General features: G+C 47.0%; 1 protein-coding gene across 1 annotated transcript in view; it reads right to left on the bottom strand.

The window, feature by feature from the left end:
- Nucleotides 1-1,965: 1,965 nt before the first annotated feature.
- LOC144819253 (uncharacterized) overlaps nucleotides 1,966-21,281 on the bottom strand; it is a 117,919-nt gene continuing 98,603 nt past the window's right edge. The window contains exons 3-4 of the mRNA XM_078677222.1: nucleotides 4,864-5,349; nucleotides 1,966-2,910 (exon numbers count right to left, since the gene is read on the bottom strand). Of these exons, the coding sequence (XP_078533348.1) occupies nucleotides 2,420-2,910; nucleotides 4,864-5,349 (977 nt within the window). The 3' untranslated portion in view covers nucleotides 1,966-2,419. The remainder of the gene's footprint in view (nucleotides 2,911-4,863; nucleotides 5,350-21,281) is intronic.

The raw sequence follows: 21,281 nt of genomic DNA, 5'->3' as shown, positions 1-21,281 counted from the left end.
CGATACAACACGGCCACACATGTGAACCAATGTCCCAAACAAGGTAAACACAAAACAATCAGCTTCTGCGCAATAGATCAGGTAAAAAATGATCCAAGAGGAGGCAATAGAGAATTGGCGTTGAGACGCAGAGAAGCTTCATGGATATTAACTATGCGGGCGGTGGAGCACGGGATGAATTCTGACCAGGAATTACATTACTACTTGGGGGATTAATCAGAATATTATGACAAACATGTAAATACAATAGATGTTTGATCAGTCACACTGAATGAAAAATACTGACTGGATCTCCAAACATCTTAATGCATCATCATATTATTTAATGTTGAGATAATATGTGAACTATACCGTCCAACTGTACCCTTTAATATCCGCTCTTTGTGTGGATTGTTTATTTCTGATTGGTTCATTAATATTGATTGTACCTGTAAATTACTACTAAAATGTGGTCCAAGGACTGTCAGAATAATGATGTTTACATATACTAAGATAACACCAATACATGCTGTTATTGTGACTATAGAGCAAATTAAGCAAATAGTGTATGCATAAACTACATGTATATAACCTCACAGTTCTAGTTTAACACTACGCTTGCACTAACGATATTATTGTATGCGCAGACTAAAATTGAGTCTATGCATCACACACGTTTAAAGATAGAATTATTAAGCACCGATAGAATTAGAATATAGGAACACATTGCGCCGGCAATGTATTCCCACCACGCAAATATGGCGGACGTGGATCGTCTAAATCACCAATAGACCTGTGTGTTGAACCGGATTGGAAAGCCGGTGTTTATCTATCGGGCTTCCGGGTCACTGACGCCGGCATGCACGATACAGCAGAACGCTCGGCGAGAACAGGGACATTTCGCCGCCACGGGACTCCTTAATATTCGGAGGTAAGCGCCGCATATAGCACGGGTATATCTGTGTCAACACACGTATGCATTATATTTAAAGACCCAAATTAATAACTGACAGCTAAAACGAATATATGATCTTTATCTAGACAGTGGGATTTTCTCTTCGCTCCACAAATACTGGAGGAAGGACATCATGAATATTAATACATCCCGGGATCAGAACTAGAGATTACCGGTGTACGCGGATCACTCAGAGTTACCCATTTGAAGGTAAGCTCTTGATATTATAAAGGCGACAATCTCCAAATAAGGTTGATTTAGACCAGATTAGGTAAATACTTATTCATTTGATTTCTAGCGATCTCGTGTGATACGGACTAAGCCCTATTTAAGAAGTATTGCCCACGCCGCGTAAGGCTGGGCCGGAATTACAACCAGCTAGAAGGTACGTTTTTTACCTGGAGGTACAAGTATATCATGCAATTTAGATTTACATGGAGAACGGTTCAAGAGAATAAATACTCTTTTACAATTTGATCTATGCAGGCACACAGGTCTCCTAGTATTCGATATCAGGTAAGCCTGAGTATAGATTTACTCAGCCTCCGATAAATAGAATATAACACTTCTATTAAGACATAGGCATAAGTTTTCACAAATCCGGCACGACGAGGCACGTTAGTAATCACCCATCGGTTTGAGGAATACTGGGGTGAGCACAAATGAAATCCTTTGAATTTATTATGGCACAAGTTACATGGCAATCACCATCACAAACTGTGGGGTAGTCTTTTTCTGTGCTCGACTTTGAGATGTCACATTCATTTATCTATGGGAATTTACTTTTAATCCCACCTCCTTTACCTCTCCAAACGCATGTATGTAAATGACACATCGCTATCTAAGGGAAATGTTCTTTTCCCCCACTGATTTTCATGTAAATAGAATGACCTGGCTGGACTGAGGGAAAGCCTTGGAAATTAAATGAATCCAATTTGCTGTCGCATTGTGTATTTGTGTTGAATTTGAAGAAAAGCATATAACTTTATTTACTAATTTCTGTTGGTGTGATAGGTTTTTTACTTATAAACTCTGATCTGTGGATTATTGGTGGCTGAGGATGACAACCCATGCCTAGGCACCCAACAACTTATATATAGATCTTTTGCCTACATATCGTTAAGCGCCAATTCCGCCAAGACTAGTCATCCGTTCAAAATTCATATTGCATCCCTATCTTTATAAGAAGTGTCTTTGAGGGAATATGATGGTGAGATAGGAATTTGAAGATTTATTGTTGCTGGATTTTAGGGCAAGGTGCAGTTGCAAGAGATGAAGCAGGATTGGTGTTGGTGATGTGCTGTTGGATGTTCAGTATGCACTTCTTTAGGCTAGAGGACCTTGTCATTTAGCAGCCATTCACAATTAAGGCAAGAATTTAGGAGATGTGAGAGGTTCACCCAAAGGTATTGCAGAACAAAATTCATGACAAGAAGCAGATTACCGGGATTGCCACACAATGCAGTGCTTTAGGAACACACTGATTTAGGACGCTGCAGCTTTCTTCAACTTGAGGTTAGCCTCTTGCAGCTTTTGTATGATGGTTGGTAATCTAGCAGAGATGAGGAGTGAGTGCTCTTTACTACTTTCAACGAAGGGGCGTAAAGTCACTATGATTTCATCCAAGACACCCAGCAGACCATCAAGCACTCCACTAAGCTCCACGTACATGTTGGCTGCACTGGTCTTGCCTACAGTGCTAAGTAAACTTGTGCATTTTCTCAACGAGATGAGGAATTTATTCAAATTTTGATGTAGTGCACTTTCCGAGTTTAGATCCTGTTGGAGGACTTTAATTTTTTCTGTGTTAGCTGCAATGGTCTGTTCCGTGGAACGGATTGTTACCTCAGAAGTTTGAATTTGTAATGCGTACTTCTCCACAGCTTTCTTGTGCATCGTTCTCATCAATCTAGCTTTTTTTAGGTCATTTGTTGCCTTTTTTAAAGATTGTACAGCTTCACCCAGTATGACACCACCTAACAGAAAAGGGGAAAAAGAGAACATGTTATTGGTACACTGTAACACTGAAGTGTGTGAATACATATGAATTAAGCGATTATTCAGACCATGCACTTACCAGTGGACAAAGCATATCATTGCAAATGTTTAAAATTTGGATACGAGGCACTTTTTTAAAAGGATTTCATGATTTACTACTAGGATGACATGCTAACTATTATTAGCTCTGGACTGATCTTTGGGTAATTCGGAGTTGCTCTTGTTATGCAGAATTACTGATAAATTCTGACACTCCGCTGGCTGAAATAATCTGCAGTGGTTGGTTTCTAAACTGGGCAGGAAGAAGGAGCAGCCTCTCTATGGTTAAGGTTGAAGTTTAATCTGCAATATATTTTAAACATAGAGGGACTTCTCTCTCTTCCAGCCCTGTTTTGATGTAAGGGTGTATTTTGCATTACGAAAATAGTGCCAAATGCGCACTCTGCAACGTCTGAATTCCACAGAATCTCACATAATTTTTATGGAATTCTGTGGGATCAAACTCTGCCAAATCTGCCAGCTGGTTTATATTATATGAAAAAAAACTATCAATTCCTTGAAAACCTACCAACCACTGGTGCTGTCACTGTCTAGTTTTAGCCAGCCTGCCATCATCAGGCATGTTCTGGAATGCTTCATATTTACAAATATATAGATCATTTATGATCTCTTCTTGAGCTGGTACACTGTGTGCAGCTTAGTGCCATTGCAGACACCGGTGCAGCATAGTGCAAAGGTGCCTGTGTTACAGGCAGGATGGTTTTTGTGAAGAAAGTGGAACCTTCTTGCACAAAAAAATCTTTAGAGGTATTTTCCTCTTTCTATGTGTGCTGAATGATGCAGCACAACTGAAAAGAAGAAATAAAGAAATACAAATATTTCTCATGGTCACACCTCACTTTGGAAAGTGTAATATTCTGATGCAATCTTAGTAAATATGGGATAGTGTAGAAATTCATGGCTGGATCCATGGAATGCCTTCTCAACTCAGAGTAATGAAAGGAAGTGATTTAGGCTAAGCCATGCAGAGTCACTCAAGGTGGGTTTGCATAGCTTAGTAAATCCCATGTAAAGGCTTTTGTTGTCTTCAGACTCCTACAACCTTTTTGTCTTACTGTAGTTATGCTTAGAGAATTGGTATTTGCCTACTATGTGTACGTGTGTGTTTGTGAGTTATCTTTCCAGCTAAGCCTCTTTAAATTTATGTATGTGTGCGAGCATGGTGAGTTTTTGTGAATGTCTTCCAGAGTGTTATACCTGTGTATGTGAATGTGTATGTGTGTTAAAAACAAGGTCCAGACTTGTATTAGTTTGTGTTGCTTTCAAACACAAACCCAGGTCAAAATCCAGGATGGCATTTATAAACTAATGCAAATGACGAGTTGTGTTAACATATGACCAAAGGTATTGCATCAATGGATGGTGTATGGGCATACCTGTGGACCCAGCCATGGATTCTGAAGAAAATGTATAGCCATAAAGATTTGTATGCATGTGTATGGATACTGGGAACACTGTTTGTATGCTACCTCCTTTCTTCCTCTCTACAGGTGTGCAACATTCCGCAGCACCCATAAACAGAGGAAGTTGCATTAACACACAGTTTTTGCGCAGGAAGGAAAGTCTTTCTGCAAAAGAACTATCATGCCCACAGCTTACTTACCCTTCTCCTAGGGTGTAAGGGTACCTGCCTTGATTCATGACTGCAGAAAGTATGCAGCATGGAGAAAGCATTAATGTGCCAATCCTTTGTAGCAATGACACACATTACAGCTCTCACCAGTTGACGCAAAATAGTGCATCAAATTATTGTGCTGCCTTGAAATTTTGGTCCTATGTGTTTACTTGGGTTTTGTCTGGGACCTATTGATGTCAATGTGAGTGTGTTATTTCTTTTATGACATTCAATATGAGCCAAGAGCAATAGATACCTATTATTGATCCAAATACAGGAAGAAATATCATGCCAATGCCCTTCTTCCTTTCTTCCGCTGCAGCGTACCATGCTTTTGTCGCTTTGTCTATAGCATCAAATGCATTCTTGAGATCTTTCTGTGCTGCTTGTAGTTGTTTGGCAAGGGACTCCTGGTCTTGATGTCCACCTTGTTGCTTATCTTGTAGCACCTTCTGTTCATCATTCAAACGGTTTATCTCGACTAAGCGCTCTTCCACATTTGCACTCAATGATTTCACTTGTGCCAAGGAGGACTGCTCTGCCTTTGACAGACTTTGGTGTGACGACTCTAGGAGTTGGCGAACATTTTGAATGACTTGCGGAAGGTCGGAACTGGTCAGCAAGTTTTCTGCAACAGACGCCAAGAAATTTAGGCCATCCACAAAGGGTGGCAGAACAGCCTGTTCAAAACTCTTTTCTGTAACAGAAATGACACCCAGAATGTGACCTGGAAACACTGTACCTTAAAGGGGAAAAGAGAAGAACAAAGGTTAGGGATATATTCAGGAGGAGGCAGTCATGTTTTTCAATATTTTTAGATAGGGACGATGTCAGAAGACAAAGGGTACTTTTCTATAGCCTGACAATATTTTACAACTAACAAAGCTAAGACTTTTTGGGCTTCAAAACACTGCTGGAAATGCAGGGGATCCATATGGATTTTGGATCTGGCAGCTACTCAATCACTCATTCATGTGTTTGTAAAGTGCAGCTACTTATGCGTCTCAAGGTGCGGGGGGCAGCTTCGTTGGGTGCTGGGCCATCTGAAGGGTCAGGTATTGAGTTCTCTCCTGAACTAGAGCAGTGTAGGGCTTTGCCGGAGTTGGAGGGGGATGTTGTTTCAGGTCTTGATTGCGAGGTAGGAGCAGGACTTTAGTTGTGGAGGGCCTTGTATGTGTGCGTGAGGAGCTTGAAGGTTATTCTTCTTCCAATGGGAAGCCAGTGGTGATCAGGGAGGGGTTGGGTGATGTGGTTGTGACGGAGCTGTCTAGGATAAGTCTGGCTGTGGCCTTCTGGCATTTCTGGAGCTTGCAAAGAATTTTGTGTTTATGCCGGCAGAGGGTGTTGACATAGTCCATTCTGCTAGTGATGAGGGTGTGCTTGACCGTTTTTTGGAATCAGAGGGGATCCATCTGAAGGTTTTTCGGAGAATGAGGAGGGTGGTGAAGCAGGGCAAGGATAAAACCTTGATCTGGTGGTTCATGGTGTGTAATAAGTCCAGTATGATGCTGAGGTTTTGTACATGGTTTGTCGGGGTAGGCGGAGGGTTCTAAAGGCGGGGGGCCACCGAGTGGAATCCCATTCTGAAGGGATGGTTCTAAGGATGAGGACTTCTGTTTTCTCAAGAGTTGAGTTTCAGGCAGCTCTTCTTCATTCAGGAGGGGGTTGACTTCGTTGTGATTCCAATCATCTGGGAATAGGGAGGTCTTAAGGGAGCAGTTGATCATCCGGCATAGTTTGGTGCAATGGATGTGGTGGCCCTGTGGAAGATGGGGGGGTAGGGTTGTGAGGGTGCTCCGGAGAGGATGCTCCTCAGGGACTTTAAGGTGTTTTCTGTCGTGAGCGGGGTCCAAGTGAATAGGGTTTGTTGGGTGGGGTAGCTGGGGCTGAAGTGGTGCAGAAGTCTTGGTTGTTGATGTTGTCGTAAAGCGTCTCAATCTTGAGGTGAAAAAAGTTACAATGTGTATTGCAGAAGTAGTAGGAGAGTGAGACCTCTTGTTTTACTGCGGATTTGGTAAATTCCTGGATGACGGAGAAAAGTTCTTTGGAGTTGTGGGCATTGGTTAGGATTTTAAGTCCAGTGGGTCGCTCACTACTTATCCTACCAGCGTGTAGCCCCGATGCGTTGTGGTCCTTGTAGTCAGCATCAGCGGGTGCGCCTCTGCCTGGGTCTTGAGGAAAAATCAGTCGCGTTGGCCATCCCTGGACACCGGTGTTTCGAGGTTGAGCTGGTAGGATAAGTGGTGAGCGACCCACTGGACTTATTGGTTAGGATTTTGTCTTGGAGGAAGTTCTTCTTTGTGGATTTGATGAGTCTGTGGTGTGCTTTGCTGGCTGTTCTGTAGGTGATGCGTGTTTTTGTGTTTTGATGTTTCTTAATGTCTTTTCAAGTCATTGGCAGGAGCTCTTAGATTCTCAGATTGCAGCCGTCAACCAGCTTTCTTTCTTTTTGTGTTGTCCTGTAGCTTCTTGAGGCAGCAAAGCTGTTGGCGCAGTTAGTGATCTAGGGCGGAGGTTACTTGCTGTGGTGTTGGTGATTTGCGTCATTGGAGGTATAGTGCTGGTGAGGGTGAAGTGAGCTGTTTGGTGACTTTGTTCCAGCTTCTTTGGGGGGAGCAGAGCGTGCTTGTGTACAGTGAGTTTTCTGAAGGAAAAATGGATGCTGTGGTGGTCTGTCCAAAGAGGTTGCATGGTGTGGCTGTAGGAAACGGAGTTTCCTCCTGCAAAGATGGGATGTGTCCTGTTGTGTGCATGGGTGCGGTGACAAGTTGCTTCAGTCGTATTTTGGCGAAGTTCTCTAGGAGGGTGGTGTTGATGGGGTTGTCATGGTTGTCCAAGTGGAAGTTTAGGTCTCCGAGTAGTATGCAGTCTATGGAGGCAAGGGCGTGGGGTTTGATGAAGTCAGCAATGGTATCAGTGAAAGGAACACTGGGCCAGGAAGCCTGTAGATGAGTGTTCAGTGGAGAGTCATTTTGGGGTTGGTCTGGATCTGGAAGTAAAGATGGTCCATGGGGGTCATAGCATTGTCCGGGTCACTGGCTGTCATGTGGAGGAGGTGATGCTTCCTCCTGGGTGGGTGGGTAGTCTTTTCTCAGGATCTTGTATCCATCGGGAATAGCAGTTGCGATGTCGGGTAGAGTTGGCACTGGTCTAGGTTTCTGAGAGGGAGGAGACATCGGGCGTGTGGTTGTTGAGGAGGCGCCAAATTTCTATGGCATGCCTGGGTAGGGAGTGCTCATTGAGGAGGATGCAGTTTAGTGGTTTGTTTGCAGTGGCATCCGGTAGGCGGGGGGTCTTGCTGGGGTCTAGAGGAGGGTGAAGGTGCAGAAACAGTGTTGGAAGGCGATCGGACCTTGGGTGTTGCTCGGAGTAGAGAGCTGGCAGTTGTTTCTGCATCCATGTTTAAGAGCGCAGAAGGTGCTTTGGCCATAATGGAGGTAGGTCGGGGGACCAGGGTCCCTGTCGCTGGTTGGGCGCAGATGGGCTCACAGCGGCCACCTTTAAGTAGGGGGCAGGAGGAGGGCACTCAGCTGGCCAGTGGGAGCAGGAAGAACAAGCTGGAGGTGGGAGGGACAACGGGGAGCGTGGGAAAAAGAGAGAAAAAAAGAGATCACTAAGGGCACAGAAAAAAGTGGAACAGCAGAAGACCAGAGTGCTCTAACACTGGACCACAAGGGATGAGGTGAAGGTAGGAACTTGTGGGTGGAGGAGGGCCTTGAACCAACTGCAGAGTGGAGAGCTCAGTGCTCAGAGGAAAGCACTTAACATTGCAGTCACACTGTCCAGATCCATTTGCCCTCAGTAAAATGTGCAAACTTTTTCTTGGTGCTGACACTAGGGCACTTTCGGCAGAGTGGGAAGTTGTGTGCTTTCAAATCAGAGCATCAAGCTGCAGTGAGTGAGTAAAGCCTCTTGATTTTAGTTCCAGCTGGGCCCTACATAAATACCTCAATTAAGAATTCAGATGCAAAAAGAACCGATGATGGACGGAATGCATAATTAATCTAACATTCACCCCAGTCACAGATCTGGGTTATATCAATAGTTTTTTTGGGACACCATGATATTGCAGTTTAGACCCAGCCATATGCAAATCAGACTTGATTCTGTTCCCTATGGAAACAGTCCAGGCCGATCTGCCAGGCCAGGTCCACTCCGAACAAGAAACAAGCATCTTGGGATCGGTTTCGGGGTAACACCCCTCATCAGCCAGGCCAGCTTGAATCTGATCCGAGGATGCTTTATTAATGTGTGTATTGCATTCACAAAGTCATTTTATAGGATGTGTGCATACATTGAAATATAAGACAGATATGCTGGTGAGAAGGATTTTCTCTCTTGATGGACTAGCAAAAAGAACCTATATGTTATATGAAGATTTTTTTTTTTTAGGTTGGTGTAATTTGGTACCATTTTCCTTTTGTTTATTTCAAAAGTGGGTATGGGTGTTGCATACAAGACATTTAGCACATGGGTCTGAGCTCTGAGAACCATTTCAGGTCAATAAAAAAAACTAATACCCTGATTAACAATGGTATTGAGATTCATCGCTTGCATATTCAGGTCCCTGACTTACAAAATGTGAAGCTGAACTTGGAAACGCACTTACACTAAAAATTGTGACATTATGGTGGAATTTTACATTTTAAATAATTTACCAATGGTGACATTTGTGGGTGATCAATGGAATTGATTTGTACCAAAGTAGGTGAGGGACATGGACATCTATACCCTGTATGCATTTTGCATGTGCACCTCCACATTGGATTTGGTTGGAAATGTACACCTGAAAATGTTGTAGGATGGTTACGTAGGGATGGGGACCATCTTTAATATGAGAAGGGGCTCCTGGGAAACAGATACTGAATTAAAATTAATAAATACAAACAAATATCTATCGCATGCAAAATAAATGTTCTGTGTTTGCAGTCCCGGGTAGGCTCAGAAAACACATGTTTGAGCATGTTGCTTAATTTTAGTTTTTTTGTTTAACCTTCTTTACACTTTATCAATCAAGCAGGAATCAGTAAGCTGGATGCGCAATCAATTTGCTCAGAATGCTCATTGTGTCAAACTATTTTAAAAATAAGGCCCAGATTTAATAAATTTTTTAAATGGGTCAACATCACTTATTGATGCAGTCCTGACACTAAGGGGCCGAATACGATGTCAGTCGGAAAGGCTCTGACAGACAGTCGGATTCTCCTCGGCCGTGTTGGAACCCCTCCAACTGACTCAGTTGGTGTACATTCCGATCGACCGATTACAATGTTTGCGGTCAGAAGGCAAACCGTGCAGTTATTCCGAATTTGTTCCAACCGGCTCTTTGAGTAGCAGTGTCAGTCGATTCTGCATTATACACTCCTATGGACAGCGTTTCCGACCTCGGGAATATGATGTTGATTTCCAACAGCCTTTCCGAGCTGGCCTGTCTGAAATGAAAAGGCTTTCAGAAAGTGAATATGGGGGCACCTAGGTTGGCCACCATCATCGTGCTGCCTCCTGTTGGTGGTCGAGGGGATACCTAAGGGACCCTCCTATAAAACCATGCACTGAGTGGATGGCACCATGGGGTGTCTGCGACAGGGTGCAGGGTTTTCCGCACACCTACCATTTCCCCATAGGAGCCTGAATTACGGCCAGTTGTCTTGTGAAACACGAGCTCCAATAAGAAAACAATGGGAATCTGGTCAAACAACATTTGATCGCACCATAATTGGTTGGGTAGAACTGCAGAACGCAAGTCGGTTGGTCCCGATTCCAAGATGGTGTTGGGCGGAAAGTTTCCGCCCGACATCGTAATCAACCCCTTAGTCATTTTTGAGATGTACAAAGCCACTCAAATGAGATTTGCATGTTTCTGTGACAAAACGTAATGGAAACCATCACATTATACTGCCTTTCATTGCCATGCATTAGGTAGAAGTTACATGGATAAAACACAGGTATTCCGATGTAGTGTGATGCAAGCCCATATATATCAAGACTTGTTAACAGGAGGTTGTGCCAATATGGTACTCCCACCTGTGGCTGGCATAACAAGTAGAAATACCCTTTTTACTGCTTGGTACTTCCTTTTTGTGTGTGTGCGCTGTGTTCTGCAGCACATATAAACTTATGGAATACCTTCTTAGGTTTGTTTTTTTGCACTAAGACACCCCTCATTACAAAACAACTATTCTTTCCACACTGTAGGTACCATTGGGCATAGTGCAAGAGTGCTTGCATTTGTGATAGGCATTCCAAAGTGGGTCAGTGCTATGAGAAAGCAGAACTGGGCCATATCTTTGTAGAAGTGCCACTGTTGAAACTGGCACTGGTTTGCTGAGGCAGTGCTCTAGCCAAACATAAAATTCCACTCCCATCAGGGAAGGATGATTAAACTCACTATATGACCTATGCTCACCCTTAAATAGCTTGACACGGAACAGTCAGACTTATCACAGATGCAATAAATGAAACATCGGCACAGCCCTCTCACACAATACTCTGAGCATCACAAAAGACTTCACACCTGGTGTATGTAAATAAAGTTTGTATTTAACACACACATTAACACAACATAAACATCATGTATTTGCACTCTGTGGGGTGAAGCGCTGACCTTTGCTGCTGGGCTCACCTGCGGGGGCCGTCCTGTGAACTCTGTGCGAGGAAATCAGCGGGGGATTGAGGCGCAGGAGGACGCCATCTCGTTCCGCGCCCCCCCCGCCACTGGAGTGAGTCATTGGGACTGCGAGTCCCATCAGCCCCTGGGAACGCCTGAAGGGAGCACCAGAGGCTCGTTAGCCTCCACGCATCATAAGACCTTGCCGCACCCGCTACGGCGGGTGCCGCTGCACTGTGTGGGGTGAAGCGCTGACCTTTGCTGCTGGGCTCACCTGCGGGGGCCGTCCTGTGGACTCTGTGCGAGGAAATCAGCAGGGGATTGAGGCGCAGGACGACGCCATATCGTTCCGCACCCCCCCTGCCACTAGATTGAGTCATTGGGACTGCGAGTCCCATCAGCCCCAGGGAACGCCTGAAGGGAGCACCTGAGGCTCGTTAGACTCCTCCAATCACCATCATTTTAGCGGCCAGTGCTCACGCAACGCGGGACGCGCACGGGCAGGAGCCGGGCAAAGCCTGGGCCAAGGGCGGGCCCGTCCGTGGCCATCAGAGGCCAGAGGAGGCCGGGCTGGACCACCTGCCCAACACTTGCACCACTGCTTGGAGTCTGAACTATTCTATAAGGTACTGGCAAAAACTCCAATTGGACCTTTTGTTTTAATGCATATTCATTTGATCACAGGGTTGATTATTTTAAACATTTCTTCCAGTGTGTAGTCCGACTTGAATATTTTAGGGAAGAAACACTGTGTATAGTGGGAGTTGACCCTCCTATCTGATAATAATGAGCGGATGTATGACGTTACAATGCAGGCTATTACAACGCCTGCCTTTACAACGCGGTTTTTACATCGCATACCATTACAACGCATAGTGCTTCTGGGTGCTGGATAGTGAATAGTTTAATTTACTATTCCAACTCCAGTCCCCGTGGACACTAGGGAAGGTTATTAGATAGTAAATTAACCTATTCCCTATCCTATAGCGCCCCCCAGAGCAATGCGTTGTAATAGTTTGCGTTGTAATGGTTGCGTTGTAATGGTAGTGCGTTGTAAAAGTTTTGTTGTGAGTGATGTTTCCCTAACGAGCAATACGGGTAAAAATGTTAAGTCTGCTACTTCCCGCCCTATGACTCGGCACCAGGCCGCCACGACACAACCTCTTCCGAGCCTGACAGCCATAGACAAGATGCTGCAGAAGACTATCGGGGTCGTGGCTACAGCCATAGAAAATACAGAGAGACGATTATCAATTACCCCTGCTGTCCCTCCGTTGCAGCAAGTGGGGGATTTTTCAGCAGCTACAGTTAATCCCCCTGACTCTAGCTTTTTTCTTACGTCTTCTTTCACTGAGCTGCCTGTGCTCAGGTTGTTCTTGACGTAATTGATAGCCCTGAGGTTGCTAAATCCCCCCACATTCTGTAGAAAAAAAAGTCCCTAAACCCCGTCCTAGAGGGAAGAAATCAAAACCTCAAAAAAATCAACCAAAAGAACCATGCCTATACTTGATTGTACACCGGTTGTTGATGGTCCATCTCTACCATTCGTGGGAACACCTGTTTGGGTTACCCATTTACTTGCTGACTTCCAGGCCCATATGGAACATATTTTTGGCACACATATTAAATCTCTGTCATCCAGGTTGGATAGATTAGTCTCCACAATTAACAACATAGGTCTAGGGAGAGCTCATTCTACTAGTCCATCGGGGAAACTGGCCACTAGAGAAACCCCTAGCGCCAACAAGCCGACCCTCCACTCTAGAACGGTCTAAGAAAATAATAACGTCGCTGGGACTCCCGCTATTAGACTGACCCCTAGCATTACTAAATCTACTCCTGATCCTAAAAGCCTGCCAGCCAGTAAAAATATCCCAGCTGCACCCCCTCAGGCTAGTGGTAATCCTATCCCTGAAACAGTTCTGCCTCTGCCCAGGGATGGAAAAGTAGGCAGCGGAAGTAATATAGTGGTGAGGGGGGTGTCTGAAGTGGGGATAAAGCACTTGGACCAACAGACCCAATCTAGTAGAAATACCTTAGCAAAGGGGTCCTTAACAGAGTTGCCCTCCATTGACCTCCCTCCTGAGTCTCTACCATACGTGGTGGTGCATGCTGGGGTTCCACCTCTAACCCAGGGAAAAAGTGAGGATCATACTGATCTCAAAAATAAATGCATAAAGTGGCTTAACACCAATAGGCCTTCTCCCCCCAATGCTTCTGGTGAAATATTATGTGTTAGAAGAGTAGAGTGGATCGGGAAAGGACCTAAAACTATTGCAGGAAATTGTGTTGTAATTAACTTTAGGCACATACGTGCTGTAAAACACATCTGCAGTGACCTTGGTCTGAGACGTTCGCTCCAGTCGCCGCACCGCTTCCCCTGAGTGCGCCCGGCCTCCCTGCCTGCCTCCACGTGTTCGCCGCTGCCCCCGTGGCATAGGTCTCGTCTTTCTTGTGTACTCTGCCCGCATCTTGTCTGTTTTTGCGTTCTTTTTGTGCCCTGTAACTGCCCGTCCTTTTTCACCCCTCGGGACCGCTTTCCCGCTTCAGACCCCTCCCCGCTCCCTGCCGCTGCTCCCATGTGGCCCACCCCCCTTTTCCCTACTGTACCCTCATCCCCTTCCCTGCGCCACCCCACTCCCGCCTCCCAGCTGCTACTCCCACCCTCTTCGCCATTTATGGCGGGGACCGCGCGTACGTGCAGCTGTCAGGCGCAGGGGGCGCGCTGATTGTGCGCTGAAGGTGCGCCAAAGGCAAGCCCGTTGGTGCCTGTCCGCGACTGGACCACGCCCAGAGCCAGGACCACTGGCCCTAGATGATACCAGCCCACCTGACGGACTTACGACGCCGCCACCCTCCACACACTCAATACCGGCCGGAACCCCGCCTGCCACCACGCCACCACGAGGCGCACCCACGGACCCTTAACCTGCCAAGCCTGCAAATTCAGCTGCCTCCGACCCTGCACCGCACCCGCCAAGCCAACTACCAGCAACAACCACCTCAAATGCATCCAGCTCAACACCCGCTCTGTCCACAGGCACGCCGTCGAACTCTGGAACCTCCTCGACACAACATCAGCAGATGCCGCCTTCCTCACAGAAACCTGGATGAACGCCTCCTCAGCCCCCGACATCGCCTAAGCCATCCTGGATGGCTACTAGATCACCCGGAAGGACCGTGTCAACCAAACCGGAGGAGGCATCGCCATCGTCCACAAAAACACCATCCACATCATGACACCCTCACCGCCGCCGAGCACCTTCACTTCCAGATTCACATTGACCCCAAGACCACCCTCAGAGGCACCCTCATCTACAGACCCCAAGGACCACGCACACAATTCAGCGAAGCCATCGCAGACTTCGTCAGCCCGCATGCCCTAACCTCCTCAGACTACATCCTCCTAGGAGACCTCAACTTCCACCTGGAGAACAACAATGACAGCAACACCACTGCCCTACTGGACAACCTCGCCAACCTCGGACTCAAGCAACTGGTGAACACCCCCACCCACTACGCCGGCCACACGCTGGACCCCATCTTCTCCTCCAGCAAACACATTTCCTTCAGCCACGCCTCTGGACTACACAGGACGGATCACAGCTGCGTCCACTTCAACTTCAGAAGAACCACCACCCACCACCAGCCGCAACAGGTCCCCCGCAGAAGCTGGAGCAAGATCACCGCCGACCAGCTCACCACCTCCCTCAGCCAGAACCCTCCCACCAACACGACGGACCCCAACGAAGCATCCAACAACCTCACACAGTGGCTCACCAACTGCGCCGACAACCTCACACCACTGAAGAATATCCCCAGCAGACACGGCAGCAGGAAAGCCAGATGGTTCACCAACGACCTCAAAAACTCCAAGAAGACCTGCCGCACCCTCGAGAAAGCCTGGCGCCACGACCAGACAACAGAAAACATGACAGCCCTCAAGAACGCAACCCGCAAACATCACCAGCTGATCCGCACCACCAAAAGGACCAAATTCCAAAAACGACTGGACAACAACTCCCACAACAGCAAGGAACTCTTCACCATCGTTAAAGAGCTCTCCAGCCCCAGTGCTGCAACAATGACATCACACTCTCGCAAGACCTCTGTGACTCACTCGCCTGGTTCTTTCACCGCAATATCGCCGACAAACACAACAGCTTCGGCACTCAGACCACGCACCCAACCACCGATCCAGGACCCACCACCACCACCCTCTGCAACTGGACCTCGGTCAGCACCGAAGACACCACCCGCACGATGAACACCATCCACTCCGGCTCCCCTACCGACCCCTGCCCACACCACATCTTCAACAAAGCTGACTCCACCATCGCACCCCAACTCCAGGACATCATCAACAGCTCCTTCGCATCCGCCACCTTCCCGGAGAGCTGGAAACACGCCGTGCTCAGCGCCCTCCTGAAGAAACCCACTGTGGACCCCACGGACCTCAAGAACTTCCGCCCCATCTCGCTCCTCCCCTTTTCAGCCAAAGTGATCGAGAAGACCGTCAACAAACAACTCTCCGCCTTCTTTGAGACAAACGGATCCCTCGACAAGTAGCAGTCCGGTTTCCGAGCAAACCACAGCACCAAGACTGCCCTCATCGCAGCTACCGACGACATCAGATCCCTGCTAGACAATGGGGAAACAGCGGCTCTCATTTATTTATTTATATTCTTTTATAGCGCTGGCAGTCAACCCCCGAAGGGGTATCTCCGCGCTTACGCTTTACCAAGGAGCTAGGACCTAAATCTGAACAGTAGTATGAAGGGGGGAGAATCCTAACAGGCGACGAATAGAAAAGTTTTCAGGGACTTCTTGAAGGATTGAAAATTGATAGTATTTTTGAGAGCTGTGGGGCAGTGAGTTCCATAGGATGGGGCCTTTGTAGGACAGGGCTCGCCCTCCCTGCCTAGCTTTTTTTATCCTTGGAACCTGGAGTTGTTGCTGAGTGCTGGAGCGCAGGGTACGACTGGGTTTGTAGGGTTTGAATATTTCTTTTAAATATTTAGGTCCATTGCCAGACAAACATCTGTGAATAGTGCAGCAGATTTAAAATTTTCCACGCTGTCTGATTGGCAACCAGTGGAGTTTTATCAAGAGGGGTAGAGAGGCAGACCTTGGCTGGGCGTTGAGGACTAGTCTCGCAGCAGTGTTCTGGACCACCTGTAGTCTCTGTAGTTGTTCCTCATTTGCCGAGATCAGCAGGCCATTACAATAGTCAAGTCTACTTATGATCAAGGCCTGTACGAGAGTCTTCCTATAAGAATCTGATAGAAATGGGAAGACTCGTCGTATCAGTCCAATGGCCCGAAAGCAGGAACCTGCTACTTGATTAGTGTGTTCTTTAAACAGAAGAGTTTTGTCTAGACGCACACCGAGATTTTTGACGATCTGTTTGGGGCTTGGTGTTGGTCCTAAATCCGGAGGCCACCAATCCGGGGACCACAAGAGTGTGGCCTCCCCAAACAGCATTACCTCAGTCTTGCCTACATTGCACTGGAGCCGGTTAGTGGCCATCCAGTAAGATATTGCCCTCAGTCCGTCCGCAAAAGATTTTTGTATTGTGGGCGTTAGGGTTTTAAAGGGGAACAAAAGCTGAGTGTCGTCAGCGTACGACACAGGGGTGAACCCATGAGATCTTACAATATCCGCCAAGGGGGCCACGTACACATTGAAAAGTGTGGGGCTTAGGCACGAGCCCTGTGGCACTCCCTTGGTGAGCTCCCTTGAGATAGAATAATGGGAGCCCAATCTTACCTCTTGTTGACGATTCGAAAGAAAGCTTTCTAGCCATGAGAGGGCCACACCTTCTATTCCCCTCTCCCTCAGACGATCGAGAAATATCTCATGAGACACAGTGTCGAAGGCAGCGGATAAATCTAACAGCACTAGAATCATTGAGTCTCCTCCATCCAGTGACATCTTGATGGTATCAGTCACTGAGAGGAGGGCAGATTCTTTGCTGTGATTGGGCCTAAATCCAGATTGAGAAAGATCTAGGCGCTCCGCTGCCTCGATGTATTTGGACAAGTGCGTGTTTACGTGTCTCTCGGTCATCTTGCTGAGAAGGGGTAGGAGGGAGATGGGTCAGAGGTTGGAAAGGTCGGTCCATGGAATTGCTGCGTTCTTTTGGATTGGGTTCACCACTGCTTTTTTCCATTCTGTGGGCACAGATCCTTCCCTAAGAGAATGATTGATCAGTGTTTGAATATGGGGCCTAAGCAGATTTTGCAGAGAGGCTTTTATTTTAGCTGATAGAAAATCATTTGGGGATCCAGTTTTTATGTGGCTCGTGAGGGAAGTGAATTTGAATTTTGAATTTAATTTGAATTTAAACATATTTGTATAGCGCACGTATACCGGGCGGTTTCATGGCGCTGTGGGGTGGCTCAAATTCAGATTACACACTCAAAGCTAGCTCAGGCTGGAAAAGCCTGCAAGAAGAGAAAAGTTTTAAGTCTCCCTCGGAACTCCATGTAGGAAGCTGAGGAACGAATGGGTAAGGGTAGGGAGTTCCAAAAGGACGGGGCAAGGACAGCAAACTTGCATCCTCCCGACCTCTTCCTCCTAAAGCGGGGGACCACCAGGAGAGAGAGGGCGGAGGATCGCAAATGTCTGCTGGGAACATAAGGGTGAATGAGAGATGTCATAAAGGCCGGGGCTGTTCCAGCCAGAGCTTGAAAGGTGAGACAGCCAAGTTTAAACAGAGCTCTCTCTTTGATTGGGAGCCAGTGGAGGGAACACAGAGCGGGGGTAATGTGCTGGGATCTGGGTAAACCAAAGACCAGACGGGCCGCTTGGTTTTGTACAAGCTGGAGTCGGCGCAAAGCATAATTAGGGATACCATTATATAGTGCATTGCCATAATCTAAACGTGAAAGGACCATCGCCATAAGGATAAGTTTGAGGGCTGACAATGAAAAGAAACGTGAGATTTTGCGAATGGTACGTAAAATAAAAAAACAGGCCGAAACCACCGTGCTCACATGTGAATGGAAAGTGAGGTGTTGATTCATAGTGATCTCCAAGGTTTTGACAGAGAAAGAAGGAAGGGGGGGGGAACCAAACGAGGGGGGCCAAAAAGCAGAGGACCAAGGGTTGAGTTTCCCACCAGTCAGGACAAGCTCGGTCTTATCAGGGTTAAGTTTTAGATGATTGGAATTCATCCAATCCCTGATGAATACCATCACTGACTGGAAGTTAGAGCTAGAAAGGGAAGAATCAGATAAGTTAAAGATGAGCTGGAGGTCATCAGCGTAGTTGAACACTGTGACCTCCATCTGCTGTAATGCAAAAATAAGAGGAAAAATATAGAGATTAAAAAGGAGAGGGGAAAGAGAAGAGCCCTGGGAGACACCACATTGTACCTTGTGAGCTGTGGAGGAGAAGTCCGCTAAGTGAACGGCCTGGGTGCGGTCGTTGAGAAACGATCTAACCCAGGACAGGGCGGAACCCCCAACGCCTGCCGCCTCGACACGGGAAAGAAGGATGGTATGATCAACCGTGTCGAAGGCGGCAGAAAGATCAAGAAGGATCAGCGCCTGAGGAAGGTTAGAGTCCAGCCCCTCTCTAAGTGTGTCCATCACGGATACCACCACCTTCTCGGTGGAGTGAGATCTGAGTCATTAACAGCTGGGAATGTTGTAAGTGTGGTTTTACTCCATAAGGGCAGGATAGGAGGAGAGAGAGAGTTATTGCTATTTTGATTGGAGACCTGTAAGATTTTGTCGTATATTAAATTGATTTTATTTTCAAAGAACAAGGAGATTTCGTCGCATAATTGTTGAGAAAAGTCATCAGGGCTTTTGGGAACTCCTGAAGGATTTTAAATAATTCCTTAGATCGATTACCTGCTTCTGCAAGTTGTTGAAAGAGGCTATTCCTCTGAGCAAGTTTGATGTTTTTATAATATTTAGTCTGGGCCTTATGATGTGCTTTCTTGTTTTCTTCAGTTCGTGTTTTTCTCCACTTCTTTTCTGTCCTTCTACATTTTTGTTTTTCTGTTCCAAGCTCCTCAGTATACTATATTTCCTGTTTGGTGGCAGGGTATTGTTTGTGTAGCTTTAGAGGAACTATTTTGTCAATTGCTTCTTTAAGAGAGTTGTTGAATTTGGTCAAAGCGGTCTCTATACTATCTGTCTCTGTGGAAATGGGCTGCTTCCATTCCTTTTGCAATTCCTCTACGGTGACGTTATGCCACTGACAACGCCAGACAGGGGGTAGGGAGTTTTTATGAGAGGGCTTATCCGCCTTAGGTATTAAAAATTCCATAATAAAGTGGTCGGACCAAATTATTTGAACTGGGGGGGAGACATTGTACTTTGGGGAAATTAGTGAATAACAGGTCAAGAAGGTGACCTCCTATATGGGTGGGTTCGTGGTTTTGCAGAGTCGGACCGAGGGAAGATAATTCAGAAACCAGGGAGATTGTTTCCGGAAGTGCGGGATTATCAGCGTGAACATTAAAGTCACCAAGAAGGAGAAAATCTTTCTTTGCTTTAAAATGTGGGGCCAAGAGTTCCAGTAGTGCAAGGGAGAAGCCTGTAGAAGGCCCCGGGGGGCGATAAACTAAGGCTCCTTTCCAGAATTTGTTTGTGGCAGGATGCATTTTAAAAATGATTATCTCAAGGAGAGGGCTGTGCTTCTGTTCTACTATTGTGATCTTCAGATGTTCTTTATGCATGATGGCTAAGCCACCACCTATTTTCTCTGGGCGGTCAAAATGAACAAACTTATAGCCTAGAGGGACCCCCACGGCAATGGCAGGGACCGTATGAGGTTTCAACCAAGTTTCCGTTAGGAAGCAAAGGTCGGGTTGTTAAGTATGTATTAGGTCCCATACTTCTAGTTGGTGTCTAAGTAAAGAGCGCACATTTGGGAGAAGGCACTTTGTCTCCTTTGTCCCTTTAGGTGGAATTTGTTCCTTTTTATCGAACATCTCAGTACTGGGTTTTGTGTAAGAGGCTTGAAACTTGCAATAAATGCACGAGAAAGGGCCCTCGGGGCACGGCCAGGAATCTCTGGAGCATTCTGTGAGAGGTGTTGGTCTGAGGTGCAACAGAGTTTGCGCCGAATACCTGATGTGAGGGACCCTTGCCGAGGTGGTAGACAAGGATATCGGACCCATAGCCCCTGGTCCCGTCCTGTCGCGGACGGGCGCAGACGGGCAGGACTCTGGCATGACTCCGGCGCAGGTCCGGCGCATCCGCAGGACGCGTCCGCTGCGCGGAGTCATAGCCGCTCTTTTTAAAGCGCTGCTAGAGCGCGTCATCCGCCTCGCCTACACCCAATATGGCAGCCAAAAACCGGGAACCCAGCCCTCAGTGTCGATACTCGGCCGAGGGCGGTCCGGAGGCAGGGGAGGGGGGAAGGAAGACAAAGCGCTTAGGAGCGCTAAGGAAGTCTCTAACGTCTCTAACGCTTATTAATCAAGCGATTTAAAACACACGATATTAAAATGCAGGTAGAATGCTACATTGCACAAAGTAAAATAAAGAGACCTCCCGGCTTCCGCCTCAGGAGGGGAAAGGTTGCTTCTGTTGGTAATCACTGGAGCAGGCTCACTATTTCCTTTTTAAAGCGCTGCTAGAGCGCGTCACCCGCCTGGCCCACACCCAATATGGCAGCCAAAAACCGGGAACCCAGCCCTCGGCGTTGATACTCGGCCGAGGGCGGTCCGGAGGCAGGGGAGGGGGGAAGGAACACAAAACGCTTAGGAGCGCTAAGGAAGTCTCTAACGTCTCTAACGCTTATTAATCAAGCGATTTAAAACACACGATATTAAAATGCAGGGAGAATGCTAAATTGCACAAAGTAAAAGAAAGAGACCTCCCGGCTTCCGCCTCAGGAGGGGAAAGGTTGCTTCTGTTGGTAATCCTCATCCTCCTGGACCTCTCAGCAGCCTTCAACACCGTATGCCACCGCACCCTGATACAGCGCCTCAGCAACATCGGAATCCAATGAAAGGCCTTGGAGTGGATCATCTCGTTCCTCACCGGTAGAACCCAAAGAGTCCGCCTCCCCCGTTCCGGTCCGCGGCCACCGAGGTCATCTGC

The sequence above is a fragment of the Lissotriton helveticus genome, chromosome 2_1 (assembly GCF_964261635.1).
Source record: "Lissotriton helveticus chromosome 2_1, aLisHel1.1, whole genome shotgun sequence".
NCBI lineage: Eukaryota > Metazoa > Chordata > Amphibia > Caudata > Salamandridae > Lissotriton > Lissotriton helveticus.
This window is presented reverse-complemented; position numbering and strand designations above follow the sequence as displayed.